Source organism: Gymnodraco acuticeps, unplaced genomic scaffold (genome assembly GCF_902827175.1).
Source record: "Gymnodraco acuticeps unplaced genomic scaffold, fGymAcu1.1, whole genome shotgun sequence".
NCBI classification, from domain to species: Eukaryota; Metazoa; Chordata; class Actinopteri; order Perciformes; family Bathydraconidae; genus Gymnodraco; species Gymnodraco acuticeps.
The window spans coordinates 1,999,049-2,016,575 of NW_022990583.1; the positions used below are offsets into that span (position 1 = coordinate 1,999,049).

Genomic DNA, 17,527 nt, shown 5'->3' on the forward strand with positions numbered 1-17,527 from the left:
AAAATTCACCAAAGTGTAACAAATGCATATTTTTCTAAACCTATTTGTGTATTTTAACGATGTGAAGTGACTGGTAGCGCTGCACTGTAAAACAGGGAATATTTTTACAATGTCGTTTCGGTGTTGCACTTTGTGGACGGTCCCTGCCCACAAGTGAATAGCTTGCTTACTTTACTGAATTAGGAAAGCCCTGAACCCACCCTCTATAACGCTAGTTTGATCAACATAGGCTCATAGAGGGCATTAAAGCCTCTCTTGTAATTCCAACGACATCTCAAAACCTTTATCTATCAAGTGTATTTTACCATACGAGGGCTTTTGTTTTGAAATGACTTCCGAGAGTGCCGCACCTCCTCTCGCTCAAAGATTTAGTTAATTTAGTCATTTAAAAAGCGAAAACAAAACATTGCAGTTGTTTTTCTCTTCACCAGTTCAGCCAGACATATGTGTAACGTTATTGTGTGATGTCAAGCGTAGTGTCTCCCGTGATTGGCTTACAACCCGGAAGCGTTGCATATTCCAGGGGCAGATAGAAGCAAACAAGCAGATAGCTTGTTAATGTTGGTGGTAGTTGCGACAGTTTATGACAGTTCTAGCCTCAGTTCACCTCTGCAGCTACATAACAGAGTCATAACATAAGTCGTGTCTAACTGAGCAGCAATGGACGAAGTGACAGGAGCTCAGCTTATTGCTGAGTCCCTAAAGGCTCAGGTAAGACAGTTCAAAAATAAATGACTGATTTAGAAAGTTCTAACTTCTTATTGTAAGCTTTCCGTGTACTGAGCAGCGGTTTCTGAACTGAACTTTAACAATGTAACCACGCGTGAAAAAAGTGTGTCAAAGTTCAAGTGTTGCGCAGTCAAGTCTAAGCATTAACTTTAAATAAAATGCAGTTATTTTCCTTATCACATTGACTCTTAAAAGTCTTATGTCAGTGTGGTTTTGTTTCTTCATTTCTTCGTGCAGAAAGTGGAGTACATGTTTGGGATAGTCGGTGTTCCTATCATAGAAGTGGCCATGGCTGCTCAGGCTGCAGGGATCAAATATATTGGAATGCGCAACGAACAAGCGGTAAACACTTATTATTCTGCTACACTGCATTTATAATCCTCAACAACACAATCATATTTTAATATACCATAATTTCTGTCACACAACAGGCGTGCTATGCAGCATCTGCCACTGGATACCTCACTGGGAGGTAAGGTAATAGTAACTGAACAGAATCATTGAAGGAGATGGATGTCTCTTACATGTTGCTGTCTCCTCTGGTTGTTTGTTTCCAGACCAGGTGCCTGTCTGGTGGTGTCTGGACCGGGACTCATTCATGCTCTGGGTGGAATGGCCAATGCTAACGTGAACTGCTGGTATGCCCTCACAAACTGATACTGATGTTATGCAGATTGCAGTGTACAATTCTTGATATGTATCCTTTCTAATGTGTTTGCTTTGCACAGGCCGGTGGTTGTTATTGGAGGCTCCTCAGATCAAAACCAGGAAACAGCAGGAGCTTTTCAAGAATTTCCTCAGGTAATGCACACTTTTAATGTGGATGTGTGTCCACAGATGCTTCATTGAATTGAAACGTTTTATTTTGTATTTGTTGGTAGGTGGAAGCATGTCGCCTTTATAGCAAGTTCTCTGCCAGACCCAGCAGTCTGGAAGCCATCCCTTCAGTGATAGAAAAGGTGACATACCGGCTTATTGTTGCACTCTCTTACATTTGTTTTATTTAGTACAGCAGACTAAGTAAAGTATTTCAAAGTTGGATGATATATTTTTTAATCTGTTTCTTTGCTCATAGGCAGTCCGGACCAGTATGTATGGGCGTCCAGGTGCCTGTTATGTGGATATCGCTGGGGACATGGTCAATGCTAAAGTGGACAGGAGCCAAGTCAGGTAGGCTGTCATTTTTGCTGTTGATTACGATTGTTTTTCTGCATAGTATCACTTCTCTGATAACAGATGTGTGTTTGTCGTGCAGAGTTGTATCCTGCTGTCCATCTCCACCAGTGAGTTTGGCTGACCACAGTGCAATCACAGAAGCCGTATCTGTCTTGAAAGCAGCTAAAAGACCCTTAATCATCATCGGCAAAGGTTACCTCAAAAGAAACATTCTCACTCTAGAAACCCCATGTTTTCTATATGACTAGTGAATCAGAGTTGATCTTCAGATAAGTCATGATAACATGAGTGTTGATGCCCAACAGGAGCAGCCTATGGCCGAGCAGAAACGTCTCTGAGGGAGTTTGTGGAAATGAGCGGTCTGCCATTTCTGCCCACCCCCATGGGGAAGGGGGTCCTTCCTGATGATCACCCCAACTGTGTGGCTGCTGCCCGCTCCAGGTCAGCCTCCTTTAACTATAGGAATATGCAGGCATCAAGAAGTTTAAATGCATTCATTTGAGCCAATATTATTATTATCATATATATAAAGGAAAATGTCATTACTTATAAATAAACACATGTATCCCAATGTATATATATATTTTAACGTACAGTTTTGTATGTTTTAACTCAATGTTGTGTTTTAACTCAATGTTGCCCCACCTCGTCCTCTTTTCTTTCTCAGAGCTCTTCTCCAGGCTGATGTTGTGCTTCTGCTTGGAGCCAGGCTGAATTGGATGCTGCATTTTGGTCAGCCACCTAGATTTGACCCCGATGTCAAGATCCTTCAGGTTTGAAAATGAACAATGGCTAAATTGTCTATTTGTGGAAAATCAGTTGTGCCTCTGACACCACCACTAATGTTAGAAATACCTCACTGGTAAAAACAAAAAGCAAGTGAAAATATCTTAATATTGTCGTGCCAGCGCAGTTCATTTGTTTTCTTGAGCCATATCTCCTCCACTGTGTTGCTGCAAATCGTGTGCTGTGATAACAAGAGTGTGCTCTTTGTGCAGGTTGACCTTTGTCCTGAGGAGATGGGAAACAATGTGAGGCCGGCTGTTGCTCTCCTGGGAGACATCAACGCTATTGTCACACAGGTAACTACAACTCAGCGGGCCCACATACTCTTTCTGATGAATCCCTCTCCTGTATGCTTATGTTTGTTGTGCATTAAATATATCCTTACAGCTCATATGTGTGTTTGTGGAAATGTCTTTGATTCTTTGTTTGTGTGCTTGTTTTTCAGCTTCTGGAAGGCGTACATAAAGATGGCTGGAAATATCCCTCTGACGCAGAGTGGTGGGGCACACTGAAGGACAAAATTGCAGCTAATGCAAAAATATCCAAGGTGAATTTAGACTCCATTTTGAATGATAATGTTGCTCACCTTGTTTTTCATATTGTCACTATTTTTAATGTATTATTATTCATGCATTCTTTCCCCCTCACTATCCACAGGCGATGGCTCTTCAGTCGACTGTGCCCATGAACTACTACACAGTGTTTCATCATGTTTCCCAGCTGCTGCCACAGGACTGTATCATTGTCAGTGAGGGCGCAAACACTATGGACATAGGACGCACCATGTTGAACAACTACCTACCTCGACACAGGCAAGGCAGTTTTATTGTAACGGCACATAAAGACACACATTAGTCGATTATGTTATATGTCCCCAAATATAAATAGAAAAGAAGACAGACGTGGTATTACAGTAGGCATCTGAAAAACTTTGTGGAATATTGTCGGAGCTTTTCTCATGTAAAGATTATGCTTTACAAGGATTTGTGCCAAAGGCTTTTAGAGGAAGAGACTCTAAGGTTTGAATACTGATACCAACTGGAAAATGTATTTGTTGAAACGAAGTACCTAATATGGGATCAGGTTGTACGCTAATCCTGGTGATGTGCAGGTTGGATGCTGGTACATTTGGAACAATGGGAGTAGGCCTTGGCTTTGCTATAGCCGCAGCGGCTGTGGAGAGGAGCGAGAACAGAAACCAGAGGATAGTCTGTGTGGAAGGAGACAGCGCTTTTGGATTTTCTGGCATGGAAGTAGAAACAATGTGCCGGTGGGTTGGTTTCCTCCCTTTCCACCCCACATACTCTATACACTTCAATACCCCACTGTTACTTAATTGCATATTGTCTGTTTTGTTTTACAGGTATAATCTCCCTGTGGTCATCATTGTGGTCAATAACAATGGTATTTACAGCGGACTGGATCCTGAGACATGGAAAGAAATGGAAAAAATGGGAGATCTGACCACTATGTGAGTCCCACAACATCAGTCCCAGCAATTGACTATTCACTGTAATTTGTTCCTACATGTCATCAACTGTGATGTAATGAAATGTATCTCATGTCCTTATGTTGCTTGTCAGAGCCCCTCCTGTGGCCCTCCTACCTGAGGCACGCTATGATGAGGTCATGACAGCATTTGGAGGTCGAGGGTACCTGGTGAGGACGGTGGAGGAGCTGCGCAATGCTTTACAGCAGAGCCTGAGTGACTGGGAGAAACCAAGTCTCCTCAACGTGCTCATCGACCCCTCTTCCGACAGGAAACAGCAGGTAACTGCCACCGGTCAGGAATATATACAGTAGAGTCATCACAGTCTCTATGAGAAGTTCATGTCAAAATAAAAGACTCCACTCAAGTTTTATTTTGAAGTTGGAGTCCTTTGAATAGCAGGCAGTCAATTATAAGCATAGATCCTGTTGAAATGCCATGCCCTCTTGTGGTTGTGAGCGAAACACCACTTTCCTGCTGCCTAAAACACCGTTGTGCTTTTCTCAAACAATGGTCAATGCCTCAACCAAGGACACTTGGAATTAATTTGTCAAAGGTGAAATCTGCATGTTAATAAAGATAGTCATTCTTAGAGGGGGATGGCACCACCAACAGATACTGTACATTTTGACGGTTTGAACAGAATACCCACCCAATTAGCTTCACCATTAATATCCCTGGCTGAAACCAAATGCCCAGATTTCTGTGCATTCGTCGATTGGACATGTACAGGACGTAAAGCTGCTCAAATACATCCCTTTTGCAGACTTCTAGAGAGACAAGATTAAAGGGTCAGGAACGTGGCAGCGGTCATAACAATTGAGGTCTAAGTTATTTTTAATACAATAATTGCTTCCTTTTATGGACCTTGCAGACATGACGTGATTTTAGACACAGGAAATTGTGACCTGATGTCTCATATTTACCTGTTTCCCCCTGAGACAGTAGTACAGAAAGGAGATGAACAATGACCCCGATGACATTGACAGTCGCAGCAGCAAAGCCCGGCGAGATTAAAAGCAGCAGCATCATGAGGTCATGAGTGCAGAGCAACAAACGGTTTGGTGTTTACTTGGCTCTGGCCTCCTCCTTCTAGCTGCATGGCTGACATGCCTTACTGAACAGTAATCCACACACTCCAGGTGCACTGCAGAACTGTTGTATTCCTCTCACAATCCCTCCACCTCACACCAACCTGACCTTTCTATTTCAGGGTCCCCATAATTAGAAAGCAAGGCCCTCTGTTTATGTTGAATGTATCTACGCAACCCTTCGCAGACATGTTTGAAGGTTGTATTGAGGGCCGTATCCATGGCGCTGTGCTCTCTGTGGCCCCGAGAAAGACTTGTCCTCTTATTAGGTGTGCTGGCCTATTGTTTGCCTCGAGACTGTTATCCGTTTTCAGGTTGTTTTTGGACTTTTTCCTCATATAGCTCTGTAACCTAAGGTCTAATGTAATGCTGTGTTGTTTGTATTGCAGGAGTTCCCTTGGCTCACACGCTCCAACCTATAGACTGAACGAGGGATCTGCCTCCTCCTCTGTCCAGAACATTATCAGAACAGCAGTGACCGTTTTCCTTATGGAAACTCAAACTGGATAATTATAAATGCTGTAGCTTTTTGTGATTGTTTCCATGAAATAACTGAATATTTTTTAATCAATTCTTACTACACAGTAGTATTACAAATAACAAAATAATTAATACAAAAATAAAACAATTTTACACATACACTTAATGTTATTCGTCTTTATTTTTTTGTTTTAAATCTTTATCCATTTTCTTTTCACATAGTTAATATGAAATATTATTAACCTCAGAATCCGTTTTATTGCTATTCTTTTGGCATGCAAGGAATTAGCTTTGTGCATAAACATAGTAAGACTAGTTCAAATGAAAAAATAAAAGCATTTGGAAAATGAAGAAACATAATTATAGAATAGAAGGGAAAAATACAATAAAAAATGATACTATAATTACAATAAAACATATGTACGAAATATCTAAATACAAATTGTAAGAGCTTTGTCGTTTTAGGACTGGTAGTTTCATTCAGAAATGTGCAAAATTGTCTAAAGAAATGAAAGGCTCACAATACCAATATGCAATGAACATAGATTGAGTCTCAAAGATGTCCATGTATGTAGTCAAACATTTAGTATATGAATTATTAATACATTAAAACGCTAAGAAAGTGATGTTATGGTCTACTCAGTGCTGCAAAACAATTCAATTCAATTCGTTTTTGTACAGCACACATTTACAGCCTCCATTGATTTCACACATGGTCAGAAACAGCTTTGAACATGGTGAGGGGCTTTTTAGAAGGAGGAGTAGCAATCTTATGAAATATCTAGATATTTCTGAGAGTTCACAGTGTGATCATTTTTTTATTAGATTGTGTATTAGTTATTATCACTTTGCATTATTTTTTACAATCTCCTCCAGATTTAATTTAATAATTTGTGTTCAGTTGTCGACAAGCAAAATATTTATTTATATCACTATAGTTGAAGTGTAAATGAAAGTTACTTGTATTTCTAGTTGTTGTTTTTGTAGGTCTCTCAGCCCCCAAAGAGCCTCATTAGAAAAGCAGCCACTTAATTTAGTCGGAGAGACTGGGCAATAAAACCAATCTGGCTGGGATTAAATGGTAACTATGACTAATGACTAATAAATACAAAGAACAGCCGACTGATGCACTTGTTGTCTCAGGATGTACAGATGACACCTCATGCAGAATCCTATTTGCACAAAAGCCTCATGTGTCAGTCGTGATACAGTAAGTCTCCCTGTGAGAGCAGTGGAAACAACAAAAGGCTCCCCCTGCAGTTGTAAAGGTCTAATATTGGCACTCGAAGCAGCTGGCGGCTGTCTTCTGTAATTTTAGCGCACACTGATGCAGAGGAAAGGTTTAATAGGCATTGGTCGGCGTCCCCTCTTCGGAGGGCGTAAAGGAGACAGAGCGAGCGGAGAGGGAGGGGAGCAGAGGGAGAGCGCAGTGAGGAGAGAGGGAGAGAGAAAGGCAGTGTGTCAGGGCTGCTGTGGCTCAGAAATAAAGTCAGGCAACTATCTGGATCAACATGACTCTTCTAACACTTGGACTGTATCTGCCACTTTTGTTTTGTTATGGCCTGGCTCAGTCCTCTTTTCTGGACAACTTCATGTCAATCCCAGCAGGTAAGAATCTAAAAATCCTGCCCCTGTTTGTGTTTGTGTTTGTACTGTACATACAGTACTATGCATGAACAGTTGCTTAGAGAGTTGGTTGTAGAAGCATGGATACAAAATGTCTAGCTTTGGGATTAATTTTGAGCTCGGTGTCTTTGAGAAATATTCTTGTTTTTATTTTTCTTGTCGCTCATGAGGTAGTACTGTAAATGCCTCTATAAATAGGGAGACTAGCTCCAGTCCTTCAGTAAGAGGCACAGACACTTCATATCTGTGTCCCGCTCTGAGAACTCTGCTGGATGGGTGTCATTATTTCATATTGCACCTGTTCCCCTCTTGCTTATGCTGCTCATGCATGTTTACACCTCTTTGACTTGTCCAATTTGTACTGTATATGTGTGATATTAGTCACAATACCTCAGTTGCCAGTGCATGTCCATGTGTCATTAGTGAAGCATTGCTCTTCTTATTTTGATAAACATGACCTCTTCTGACTGTCTCCTTCTAATTCTGACCCCTGTCATCACTGACTGCATGCACACCTTGTCCAGCTCTCAGGTCCCAGGAGCAGCAGAGGAGATTCAGCCCATGCTGTTTACTGAGTCCGCCTCCACCCCCACTATTTCCTCCACCCCCTGCTCTTTGGCACCGCAACAGTCATGTGAGTCAAAGTCATGTGACTTTCAATCGTGGAATATCTTACTGTTGATATGTCCTTGGATGATTTCCAAACCGCCCCACACTTAATTTGTCTTGACCCCCGGATAACATCATTTCAACACTCATCTGCAGGAAGACATGGCTAAAAAAGGCCTTTAATGTGCATTGTTATGAAGTCCAGACATTAATTTCTTTGACAACCTTTATCAACATCAAACATATTAAATAATCTAAACAATACTTAGAAAGCTGTAAAAGAAATACCTTTTTTTTTTTTCTTCTACAGAATGAAGAGATTGATGGTCGTGAGTCAAAGCCAGGCAATGGTCACAAAGGTTCTTCCTGCGTACAGGGATTCCCAGGGCCCGCTGGCCCCTCTGGACCTCAGGTAGGATCCAGACTCTTCCCACGCATCATGGTTCATCACAGAATTAATAATGTTTTGTAGATCTGGCATCACCATCATTGCACCATTCCAACACACCCCCCACAACTGGACTTACTCGGGATTGGCTGTCAGTATGACTGAATCACAGACTGTCTCTGGGGTTTCAAGGTGTAGAGAATTAGTCCTCCAACAACATATTAGCCCAATATCCTCTTCAACTTGAGAGTTCCTGCAGGAGATGGGGATTTCTCTGGCCAGTGCAACACAGCGATCCATTAACGCTCTACATTTAGCTCGGACACAAATAGCCTTTTTCCACCGGCTGCCAGTGGCCCACACATCATTCTCAGAAACTATCCGAAGAGCTGTCGGGCTGGAAAGGCGTACTGGGTCGCGTAAATTCCAGGGATTACCAACACAAGCATGTGCCCATGTGTTTGTGTACTTTGGTGGTGAAAGATTGAAAGACGTTTTGGTTTAATAGGTGCTTGCAAATCCAACCTCATCCTCTGTTAAACCAGCATTTTGTAAGCGAGAAGCAGATTGACCAAATGATTGGTAGCGCTTTGCCCATCTCAGGCTGTTACAGCACCCACTGGACTGCAGCAGCGTTCCCGTTTATCAAAAGAGACCCACAAGGCACTTTTTTAATCAATAGTGGCCACTCAGCCTTTAGCTAATTGAAACTGCCGCTGTGTCCTCCCAGAAGCAAACATGACTTTGCAGTGGAACGTTGTGGACAACAAAACTAATTTAGATGGATATCTCTGAGATTTATGAGCATATGCCATCATTTGATTGTTTTTTTATGTTCATCAGGGTCCACCTGGTTTACCTGGAATAGAAGGGGGCAAGGGAGAGAAGGTAAGCAGTTAACATAATAGATATACATTTTAAATCTATTCATTATTTTGTAAAGTCAAGTTTATCGACCTGTTGCACATGACAAAATGCTCGCTGGAAGTTAATTAAATGGATGCTGTCCTTGTCCCCTCCTCCGCATCCTGTTGTCAGGGAGAAATCGGAAGACCTGGGAAAAAGGTGAGAGTCTCCATTAATCACTCTATATTCTCCGCTAAGTGGATTTACTCAAGTATGAGATACAGAGCCTCCGCCTCCTCGCGAGCTGTAACTCAGAGGGCTGCCAGGGCCTGTTATGTACATCAAGGAATTGTGTGCTAGAACAACCTTGACAAGAGACAGCACAGAAACACTGACATGATGCGAAGGAGACAGGCTGTTATAAAGACAGAGCGATGGTCTCCTCTCACTGAGAAGCAGCATATCTCCTCACTTTACTCCTTTAAGACACCCAGCATCATACCTCTCTGTCAGATGTTCCTCCCTCTCCATTAGGAGAAACAAGCCCACACAGCTTGATTGTAAAGTGACCTCCTTAAACGATCGGCCACTGTGGGCGAGCATCGAAAGCGTCCTAGTGGGAGAGCCTCCCTTGGGTGGCCTGACCGAGCAGCTTTGCAGCACTGCAGTGCAATTTAGCTTAGTGCTTCAGCCAGGTCATAAATCATTTTATTTCCCACAAGCACGGGCTCCTGTTCTATATACAGCCCATCATTTAATTAAAGAGAGCAAAGTGACAGGGCTCGTTAGAGTCATTCTCCCCCTACATGTGCAGCAGCGTTTGATAAATACTGTAGCAGGCAGGCTGTCAGCTGATGCAGCAAATCCTCCACTTACATTGCTTTGCTTTTTTTAATCTGCAAAACTAAAAGGCATAAGGAGCCCTGATATTATAATCACATAATTGCCTCTTCAGCTGGCGCAGTGTTCGTTTTATAATGTGTTTTTATATCGGAGATCATGTGTTGAAATGGATGTCTCTGGATAGGGTCGGACAGGTGGCCCTGGCCTTCCTGGGAAAATGGGACCAGCTGGATGGCCTGGACCAAGTGGGCCCAAAGTGAGTAAGTCAGATCTCATAATGTAGATGATATATAAGTGACATGAGACCAGTTAGGGCCAACACAAGGTGGAGTAGGTGAGTGTTAGTTTTTCTATGTGAATGCTTGATTGAAATAGTAAAACAATTACTTGTCACTTCTACTTTGGGACATGCATCCAAATAAATGAAGCCTATCCACATGTGTCTTATTCCTAATGTTCTCTACTGTTTGTCAGGGGGAGAAAGGAGACTCAGGGCTGATGGGATTACCTGGAGCCAGAGGACCGATTGGGCCAAGGGTATGAGAAACATTATGAACTACAGCGATGTAGGGTGATCTCACTTTCCCACTGCTTTATTTAATCTTACATATTTTGTGTCTTTAATTTAAGGGTTTATCTGGTTATAAAGGAGAAAAGGTATGTAATTCCTTCCTTTATTATCATTTAATATCAAATGTAATTGGATATTCATTTGCAATTACTGATATCTTTGTATATATTTGTATTCCTAAATCATGCTTTTTTTGTGTAACTAATAAAGGAAAATCAATTAAACCAGTGTTGGATGTTTCATTTGTCTTTTTTGCTTGAATCTGATTTTTGAAATGAACTCTTCATATCTAACATAACACAATGTGCTCCATCAGGGTTCTCGAGGAGATCGTGGTGAGAGTGGAGGAAAAGGCGACAAGGTGGGCAGAGTTGATCAGCAGCAATGGTTGTTACCATAGCAGCCATATTGTGCCTTATCTGCTGAATGCTATATTATCCTCTACTGTTCTTCGTCCACAGGGTGTGATGGGTTTCCCAGGAATGCTTGGACAGAAAGTAAGAAACAAATTCAAACAAGAAGGAGCTTTACATTTGCTCCACAGTATTACAACTTCTTAAATGTGCTCATGTTGAATGTTGAGTTTATATGATTGTTTTTGCAGGGAGAAATGGGTCCGAAAGGAGAACCTGGGATCTCAGGAAACAGAGGACCGACTGGCCGACCAGGGAAGCGAGGCAAGCAGGTGAGGAGTTAGTGTACATTCTCTTTGCTTTATTTCCAAACAGCACTAAATACAGTTATACATTTGCCTGTAATTATCAAGAGGTATGTCTCTCCCTATTGACATCCGCTCTGCAGTCTCTGTAGAAGCTTTTCAAAAACTACTGAACACCTATCTTTTTACATTGGCTTTTGTTTCTACTTGAGATGTGTGTGATGTGTTCTGTTCTTCCTTTCAGGACTCCACGCGGTCTGTTTTTTGTTTTTATGTTGACCTTAAATTTCTGCCTCATGTTGTTATTGTATTCATGTTTCTGTGGTCTTTCTTGTGAAGCACTTTGTGAATTATATTTATGTGAAAGATGCAATACTAAATACACTTATTATTATTATTATTAAGGATTTCTCTTTAAATGTCATTTTTTATTTGTACGCAGTCAGGATTTGGTTTTAGTTTTTACCTTTTCGATTGAACCATACTGTGTATTTGTTGATGTTGTTGCAGGGAGGGAAAGGAGACACGGGTGGTGTTGGTCCTATGGGACCTGCAGGCCCTCAGGGGACTCCAGGCCACCCTGGTCCTCCGGGTTCCCCTGCCACAGGTGAGAACTTTGACCCTTTTCATTTTCTAACAGATTTAAAACTCTTGACTACTTTTAAATGATGACAAAATAATACACATTGTTCAGTTCAGTCAGGGACATTCATTTTCCTGCGTCCACTTGAAGTGATTGGTGTGTGTGGCCCTACACTTTAGCTGAGTAGGGAAAAGCTGTGCTAGCAGTGTGAGAGGCAGCAAAGCCTGTGTCAGCTTTGGACCAGTGTAACACCGGTAGTCAGATTTAGCACCAGAGAAACTTTATCTCCCAAGGTGAAACACGAGGCTGTGTTCATGACATCATGGGGCTAAAATGGATTCACAGATGACAAGCCTTTTTGCTGTTTACATAAATAATGTCAGCAGATAAATACATTTAACATTTCATTTGTCATCTTGATCACATTTCAGAGTGAAGTTGGTTGCTTTTACTTCTTAATAGATTAATTCAGGATACTACATTTCATGACATATGCTATTTCTACAAGTTACTCTACACTTTAACACAGCTACTCACTTCAGTTACATGGAACTACACATGTTAAGCTTTTTGTCTTTTAATACAATATCTCTCTCTGTGTATGTGTATGTTTAGGACTGTACATGGTTGGAACAAAGGGGGCTCGTGGTCCACCGGGGTCTCCTGGAAAGTGTAGCTGCGGCTCTCCCAGTAATTCTCCAATTGAGGATTATCCTTCCAGAGGAAACTATCTTAAAGTACCTGTGGTGAGTATTTAATATGCTATATATAGTTTTTTGTAATTTACTTTTGATATTGACAAATCAAATCCAAAAAACTAATATACTGTATGTATGTAAAACCTCTGATTACTGTAACTACATGTTATTTTAACCTAGGAGTTTAAAAAACAAAACAGGTATTGTTAAGTTTTAATACATTTTGCGTACATGTATTAATAATAAAATATTTTAGAGATAAAAGTATGCCTGTGAGGGACATGGATGTTGCTCTGAGATGAATACTGCCATATTAGATATTAAATGTTGATGCTCCATATCTCAAAATTGCATTTCAATGGGCCTTGATTTCAAAATCCACATCAATTTCTTCACTCAGATATTTGTTGTAAGCAATGAGGAGGAACTGGAGCGCCTTCACACAGATAATGCTCTGGCATTCCGCAAAGACCAGAGATCTCTCTATTTCAGAGACATTGATGGCTGGCTGCCGATCCAGGTATCATTGCATTCAGCAAAATGAGTTTGTTTCATATTGTTTGCAAACGCTGACTTTAAAAGCAGTTTTCTTTCTTTTTTTCAATGTTTTTAACTATTTTTTAGACTTTCCCATTCCCAATGACGCCGTTCCAGTCCATGGAAAACGCACCTGATGATGAGGGTTACTGCGGTGACGGGATTCAGCAGATTTCCACCGGGGAGCAGTGTGATGACAGCAACAGAGTCGTCACGGACGGCTGCGTCAGTAAGTCATGTTCGGTGGTCTATAATAGCTCCTTAGTTCCACTTTGCTGAACGCATATAACATGACCCCTCCACCTCTGCTGTCTCCCCTTACCACAGAGTGTAAACACGCCTACTGCGGAGACGGATACCGCTATGAGGGGGCTGAGGAGTGTGATGGAAAGGACTTTGGATACCAGACATGTAATTCATATCTTCCAGGGTAAGCACAGTATACAACTCAACACAACTCGATATTCAGAATCAAATATCACATATTTTTTTACCAAATACCTCAATATCAATATTGTGACGATAGTGTAGGGTTGGTCATTGATGCTTTCACAAAATATGTAGACTTTTTTGATTAAATCTTTATCAAGATTTCAAGGCTTTATTGTCATTTGTACATTAGCTACAGTGTAGATATGTCAATGAAAAACGTAGACCAGGCTCCTCCAACAGTGCAACATATATAGGACATAGAACAAATAAAACAGATAGAATAGTGCAAGTAAATACAAATACAATAGAAATAGTGCAAGAAGATTCTATATACAAGTAAATGGAATGTGATGTATTAGATAAATAATTTGCAAGATGCAAACAGATGAATGTTTATGGATGTTCTTTCAAAAGTTCAGGGGCCTCATTTATAAACGGTGCGTATGCTCAAAAGATGGCGTACGCCAGTTTCTAAGCAATGTTTGCGATTTATAAAAAACAAACTTGACGGGAATATGTTATTGAAAACCACCTTGAATATGTTGTCTTAATGTTATGACATGTATAGGGTTAGGGTAATGTTGTGAATCGAGTGGCCTGTGTTCGTCGTCCATAACATACGCCTGCCCATACCATAACCCCACCACCACCATGGGCCACTCGATTCACAACATTACCCTAACCCTACCCCTACCCCTCACACCCGATACTGACTGGTTTTCGGACCCCCCCAGACCCCCCCAATAAAGCAAAAATGCACGTTTCAGAGTGGCCTTTTATTGTGGCCAGCCTAAGGCACACCTGTGCAATAATCATGCTGTCTAATCAGCATCTTGATATGCCACACCTGTGAGATGGGATGGATTATCTCGGCAAAGGAGAAGTGCTCACTATCACAGATTTTTTCAGATTTGTGAACAATATTTGAGAGAAATGGTTATTTTGTGTATATAGAAAATGTTTTAGATCTTTGAGTTCATCTCATGAAAAATGGGAGCAAAAACAAAAGTGTTGCATTTATATTTTTGTTCAGTGTATTAACCAGCTCTATACAACTGTGAGAAATGTTATGTTGCCATGTTTAACAAAAAGTGATGTTTCTCCTGTTATTTGCAGGTCATATGGTCAGCTCAAGTGCTCACCCTACTGTGTTATCGACTCTACAAACTGCAAGTACTTCACATGATGAGGAAGCTGGACAGTGCAGCGAGATCCTCTGTGTGCTCTTTGAAATATTTTCATGCAAAATAAAAAGAACAATAATACTCCAAGCAAAAAGACTCTGAGGGTAGCGGCAGCCTATGAATCTGAATATATATATTATACATAACTTCTCTGTATTTCTGCTGAGATGCCACGTAGCTCCCCGGAGTTGTATTCGGCGAGTGGAGATGAAAAACCTTCACCCACACATAGGAAATGCACAGGACAACTGCACTCAGTCTTAACAAGCAGGACTAAGACTGGCCTCCTCTCCATGAATCAGCCTCTGGGTGCAACAGTTGTGCAACAGCCATGCCGAGACTTAATTAAGTGGGAGATGTTGCAGAGGAGCAGTAGCCGGGCCAGAGGCATATTTCTATTGACCCAGTTACTGTTGAGAAACAGTGGCCTCAGGTATTCTACTGCAGCGCCAATGGCAGCGCACAGCATTTGCATGAGGCTGGGATTACTGTGACAGCAGCTGTCACTATCCAAGCATGTTAACAATCAATATACTTATTATTGCCACGACTAGGCCAGTACTGTGTAGGCATCAACAATTTCAGTTATAAAAGGTTAAACCATGCAAATAGTTAGATCAAAAGTATGGTTAAGGATGGAGATAGAGGTGCATGAATTATGCACTTGGGATATTTCAATGAGTCGAATCATTAGCTTGTGGTGGAACTGTGATTGACATTGGACTTTCAGTTTCGACAAGGTTTCACAAATCTCCCCGAAAAAACTTCTCAGGAACCAACAGGTAATGTAGCTCCAAACAGCACCTTTCACAGGCACCCCCAACTACTCCTTTTGTAAATTAAATGGCAGTGACTGTACGCTTAAGCACACAGATAACTCAAGGTTCTTCTCTGTGCTTTAGTGAGAAATACTACTGTATATGAAGGCTTGAAACTGTTAATGTTCTTAATTCTCTCACTAAACAGGAAAGGCTGTGATACTCAGTAGCTGCTAAAAGGGGGAAGAATTACAATTCCAGCCTGTCCTATGGTCATTATTGTATTTACTCTAATACCTCTTTATCCAGTCTTTTCTGTCTTACAGTATATACACAGAAACTCAACAGTAAACTTAACAGTGTAGATGTAGTCTGCTGTGTGTTTGGCACCAAAGGTGAAAATGACCGATATAAGCTGACTTTTCCATAAGCTAGTGTATAAGTCGCAGTGCCAAGGGAGACTTGTTCTCAGCCATATTGATACTGTACGTGTAGGTGTTATAAAGTGATTATTCTGTACAAAAAAATTGAAAGATAAAGACTGTTACTGTATTGTCTCCGCATGCTTGTGATACTGTGCTTATTAGTGTGAAACGCTTCCACTGTTTTGTAAATCATTGCAATTGACAGTGCATTAGGTGTCTTTAGAAATCTCAGTCTTGCTCTGCACAGTGTAGCTAGTTGTACGACACACCTTGTATGAAAATGATGAACTGTGCCTTGCACAAAGATGAAATACCTTTTGGAAACTGTGTTGAATGTCCTGTCTGTGGCCTGTCTGCCTGTGCTGTATCCTGTACTGTGTATGCACAACGATGCTGAAACATAACATGCATGTGGTAACGTACTGTTCGGCTTTATCAAATAATGTATGCACTGTGACTGGGATGAGGGAAATTATTTTTTGTTTCATTTCTCTGGTATGATTTATACAGTAATTGTGAATAATTAAAAAAATAAATAAAACCTGAATAAATAATTCAAACCTGCTGCATTTTTCTACTTCAATCAGGTTTTGCTAGCGGCTTTGCTTCCTGTGTTGTTAAGAAGTGTTGAGAGTGATTCGAAGCTGTGGAATAGACAGTGATAGAGATGCTATTGACGTTCTTTCAGGCACTCGATGTAAGCTCAAAGCTGATATCTATCAAGTGGAAAAAAGGAGCTGTCAGCAGCTCCCGGTAGAGTGCTGCGTTAGATTGTAAGAGCAGGCAGTGAACTCTTGCTGTTCTCAGAAAAGGCAATGGGTTTTTTCAGCTTTTCATTCTGTCTCGATGGACCCTTAGAAGTGAGTCTGGGCCTAGACATTATGCACATTGTTACAGGTTGGGGACGGGCAGCCATCCAGTGTGGCCGCAGAGATGTTTGAGACGGGAAGCACCATATAACTTCATTAGCATGCCGTATTTCTTTTCTAAATCACATCAGGACAATTTGTCTGCTGAGATGCCCGAGTAAAAGCCTACCGTGCTGTATTTACCCCATCATGTGCATTCCCCTGACCAGACCAATCAGATTTGTGCCACAGATACTGTATCTCAGCACAGCACTAAATGTCGCTGGAGATGCAGTGGCCCACACCGTAGTGAAGTTAGTTTTAGGTTTTTACATTTACATTACATTGCATTTAGTTGACACTTTTATCCAAAGCGACTTACAATAAGTGCATTCGACCAAGAAGATACAAACTTGAAGATAACAGAATCATATAAGTACATCAGGTTTCATAGAGCCAAAACATTTCAAGTGCTACTCAACTGGCTTTAGATAAGCCAGTCGTTTATTAGTATATAAGTGCTTTGTTAGTAATTCTGTCGCTCAAAGTGGAGTCGAAAGAGATGAGTTTTTTATTCTCAAAAACTCTGTGCTATCTTGCCCATATTAGGGAAGATTGTTCCAAAAACTATAGTAAATGTAATTTGGCACACCTTCTTTATTACTGATGTGTCTTGAATTGATGTTACTTAAATATTTTAATAAAAGATGCCATCTGATCTAATGACCACTAAACTTCGACTGTAACTATTTGAAATTAGAAGAATAAAT

At 41.0% G+C, this 17,527-nt stretch overlaps 2 protein-coding genes across 2 annotated transcripts; both read left to right on the forward strand.

Annotated features, from left to right (window-relative positions):
* Positions 1-660: 660 nt before the first annotated feature.
* On the forward strand, positions 661-5,912 carry hacl1 (2-hydroxyacyl-CoA lyase 1). The gene is made up of 17 exons (XM_034228289.1): positions 661-711; positions 967-1,071; positions 1,161-1,201; positions 1,287-1,367; positions 1,458-1,530; positions 1,611-1,688; positions 1,805-1,899; positions 1,985-2,097; positions 2,211-2,346; positions 2,573-2,678; positions 2,904-2,987; positions 3,137-3,238; positions 3,349-3,503; positions 3,803-3,961; positions 4,055-4,162; positions 4,275-4,461; positions 5,661-5,912. The coding sequence occupies exons 1-17, from the start codon at positions 661-663 to the stop codon at positions 5,691-5,693; spliced, it is 1,707 nt and encodes a 568-aa protein (XP_034084180.1). The 3' UTR covers positions 5,694-5,912.
* A 1,237-nt stretch (positions 5,913-7,149) lies between these two features.
* Positions 7,150-16,469, forward strand: colq (collagen-like tail subunit (single strand of homotrimer) of asymmetric acetylcholinesterase). Its single transcript, XM_034228290.1, has 17 exons — positions 7,150-7,359; positions 7,902-8,011; positions 8,297-8,398; positions 9,218-9,262; positions 9,413-9,439; positions 10,248-10,319; positions 10,538-10,600; positions 10,694-10,720; positions 10,951-10,995; positions 11,096-11,131; positions 11,239-11,319; positions 11,803-11,899; positions 12,491-12,621; positions 12,974-13,093; positions 13,198-13,339; positions 13,438-13,540; positions 14,659-16,469. The coding sequence occupies exons 1-17, from the start codon at positions 7,263-7,265 to the stop codon at positions 14,726-14,728; spliced, it is 1,368 nt and encodes a 455-aa protein (XP_034084181.1). The 5' UTR covers positions 7,150-7,262; the 3' UTR covers positions 14,729-16,469.
* The last annotated feature ends 1,058 nt before the right edge of the window (positions 16,470-17,527 follow it).

Bases quoted from the DNA above. Each gene is read 5' to 3' on its own strand.
- colq (XM_034228290.1), top strand. From the start codon at position 7,263: ATGACTCTTCTAACACTTGGACTGTATCTGCCACTTTTGTTTTGTTAT. The intron at 11,132-11,238 runs GTAAGAAACAAA...TTGTTTTTGCAG, and splicing joins CAGGAATGCTTGGACAGAAA to GGAGAAATGGGTCCGAAAGG. The intron at 13,094-13,197 runs GTATCATTGCAT...ACTATTTTTTAG, and splicing joins ATGGCTGGCTGCCGATCCAG to ACTTTCCCATTCCCAATGAC.
- hacl1 (XM_034228289.1), top strand. From the start codon at position 661: ATGGACGAAGTGACAGGAGCTCAGCTTATTGCTGAGTCCCTAAAGGCT. The intron at 2,679-2,903 runs GTTTGAAAATGA...CTCTTTGTGCAG, and splicing joins CCGATGTCAAGATCCTTCAG to GTTGACCTTTGTCCTGAGGA. The intron at 3,239-3,348 runs GTGAATTTAGAC...CACTATCCACAG, and splicing joins CTAATGCAAAAATATCCAAG to GCGATGGCTCTTCAGTCGAC.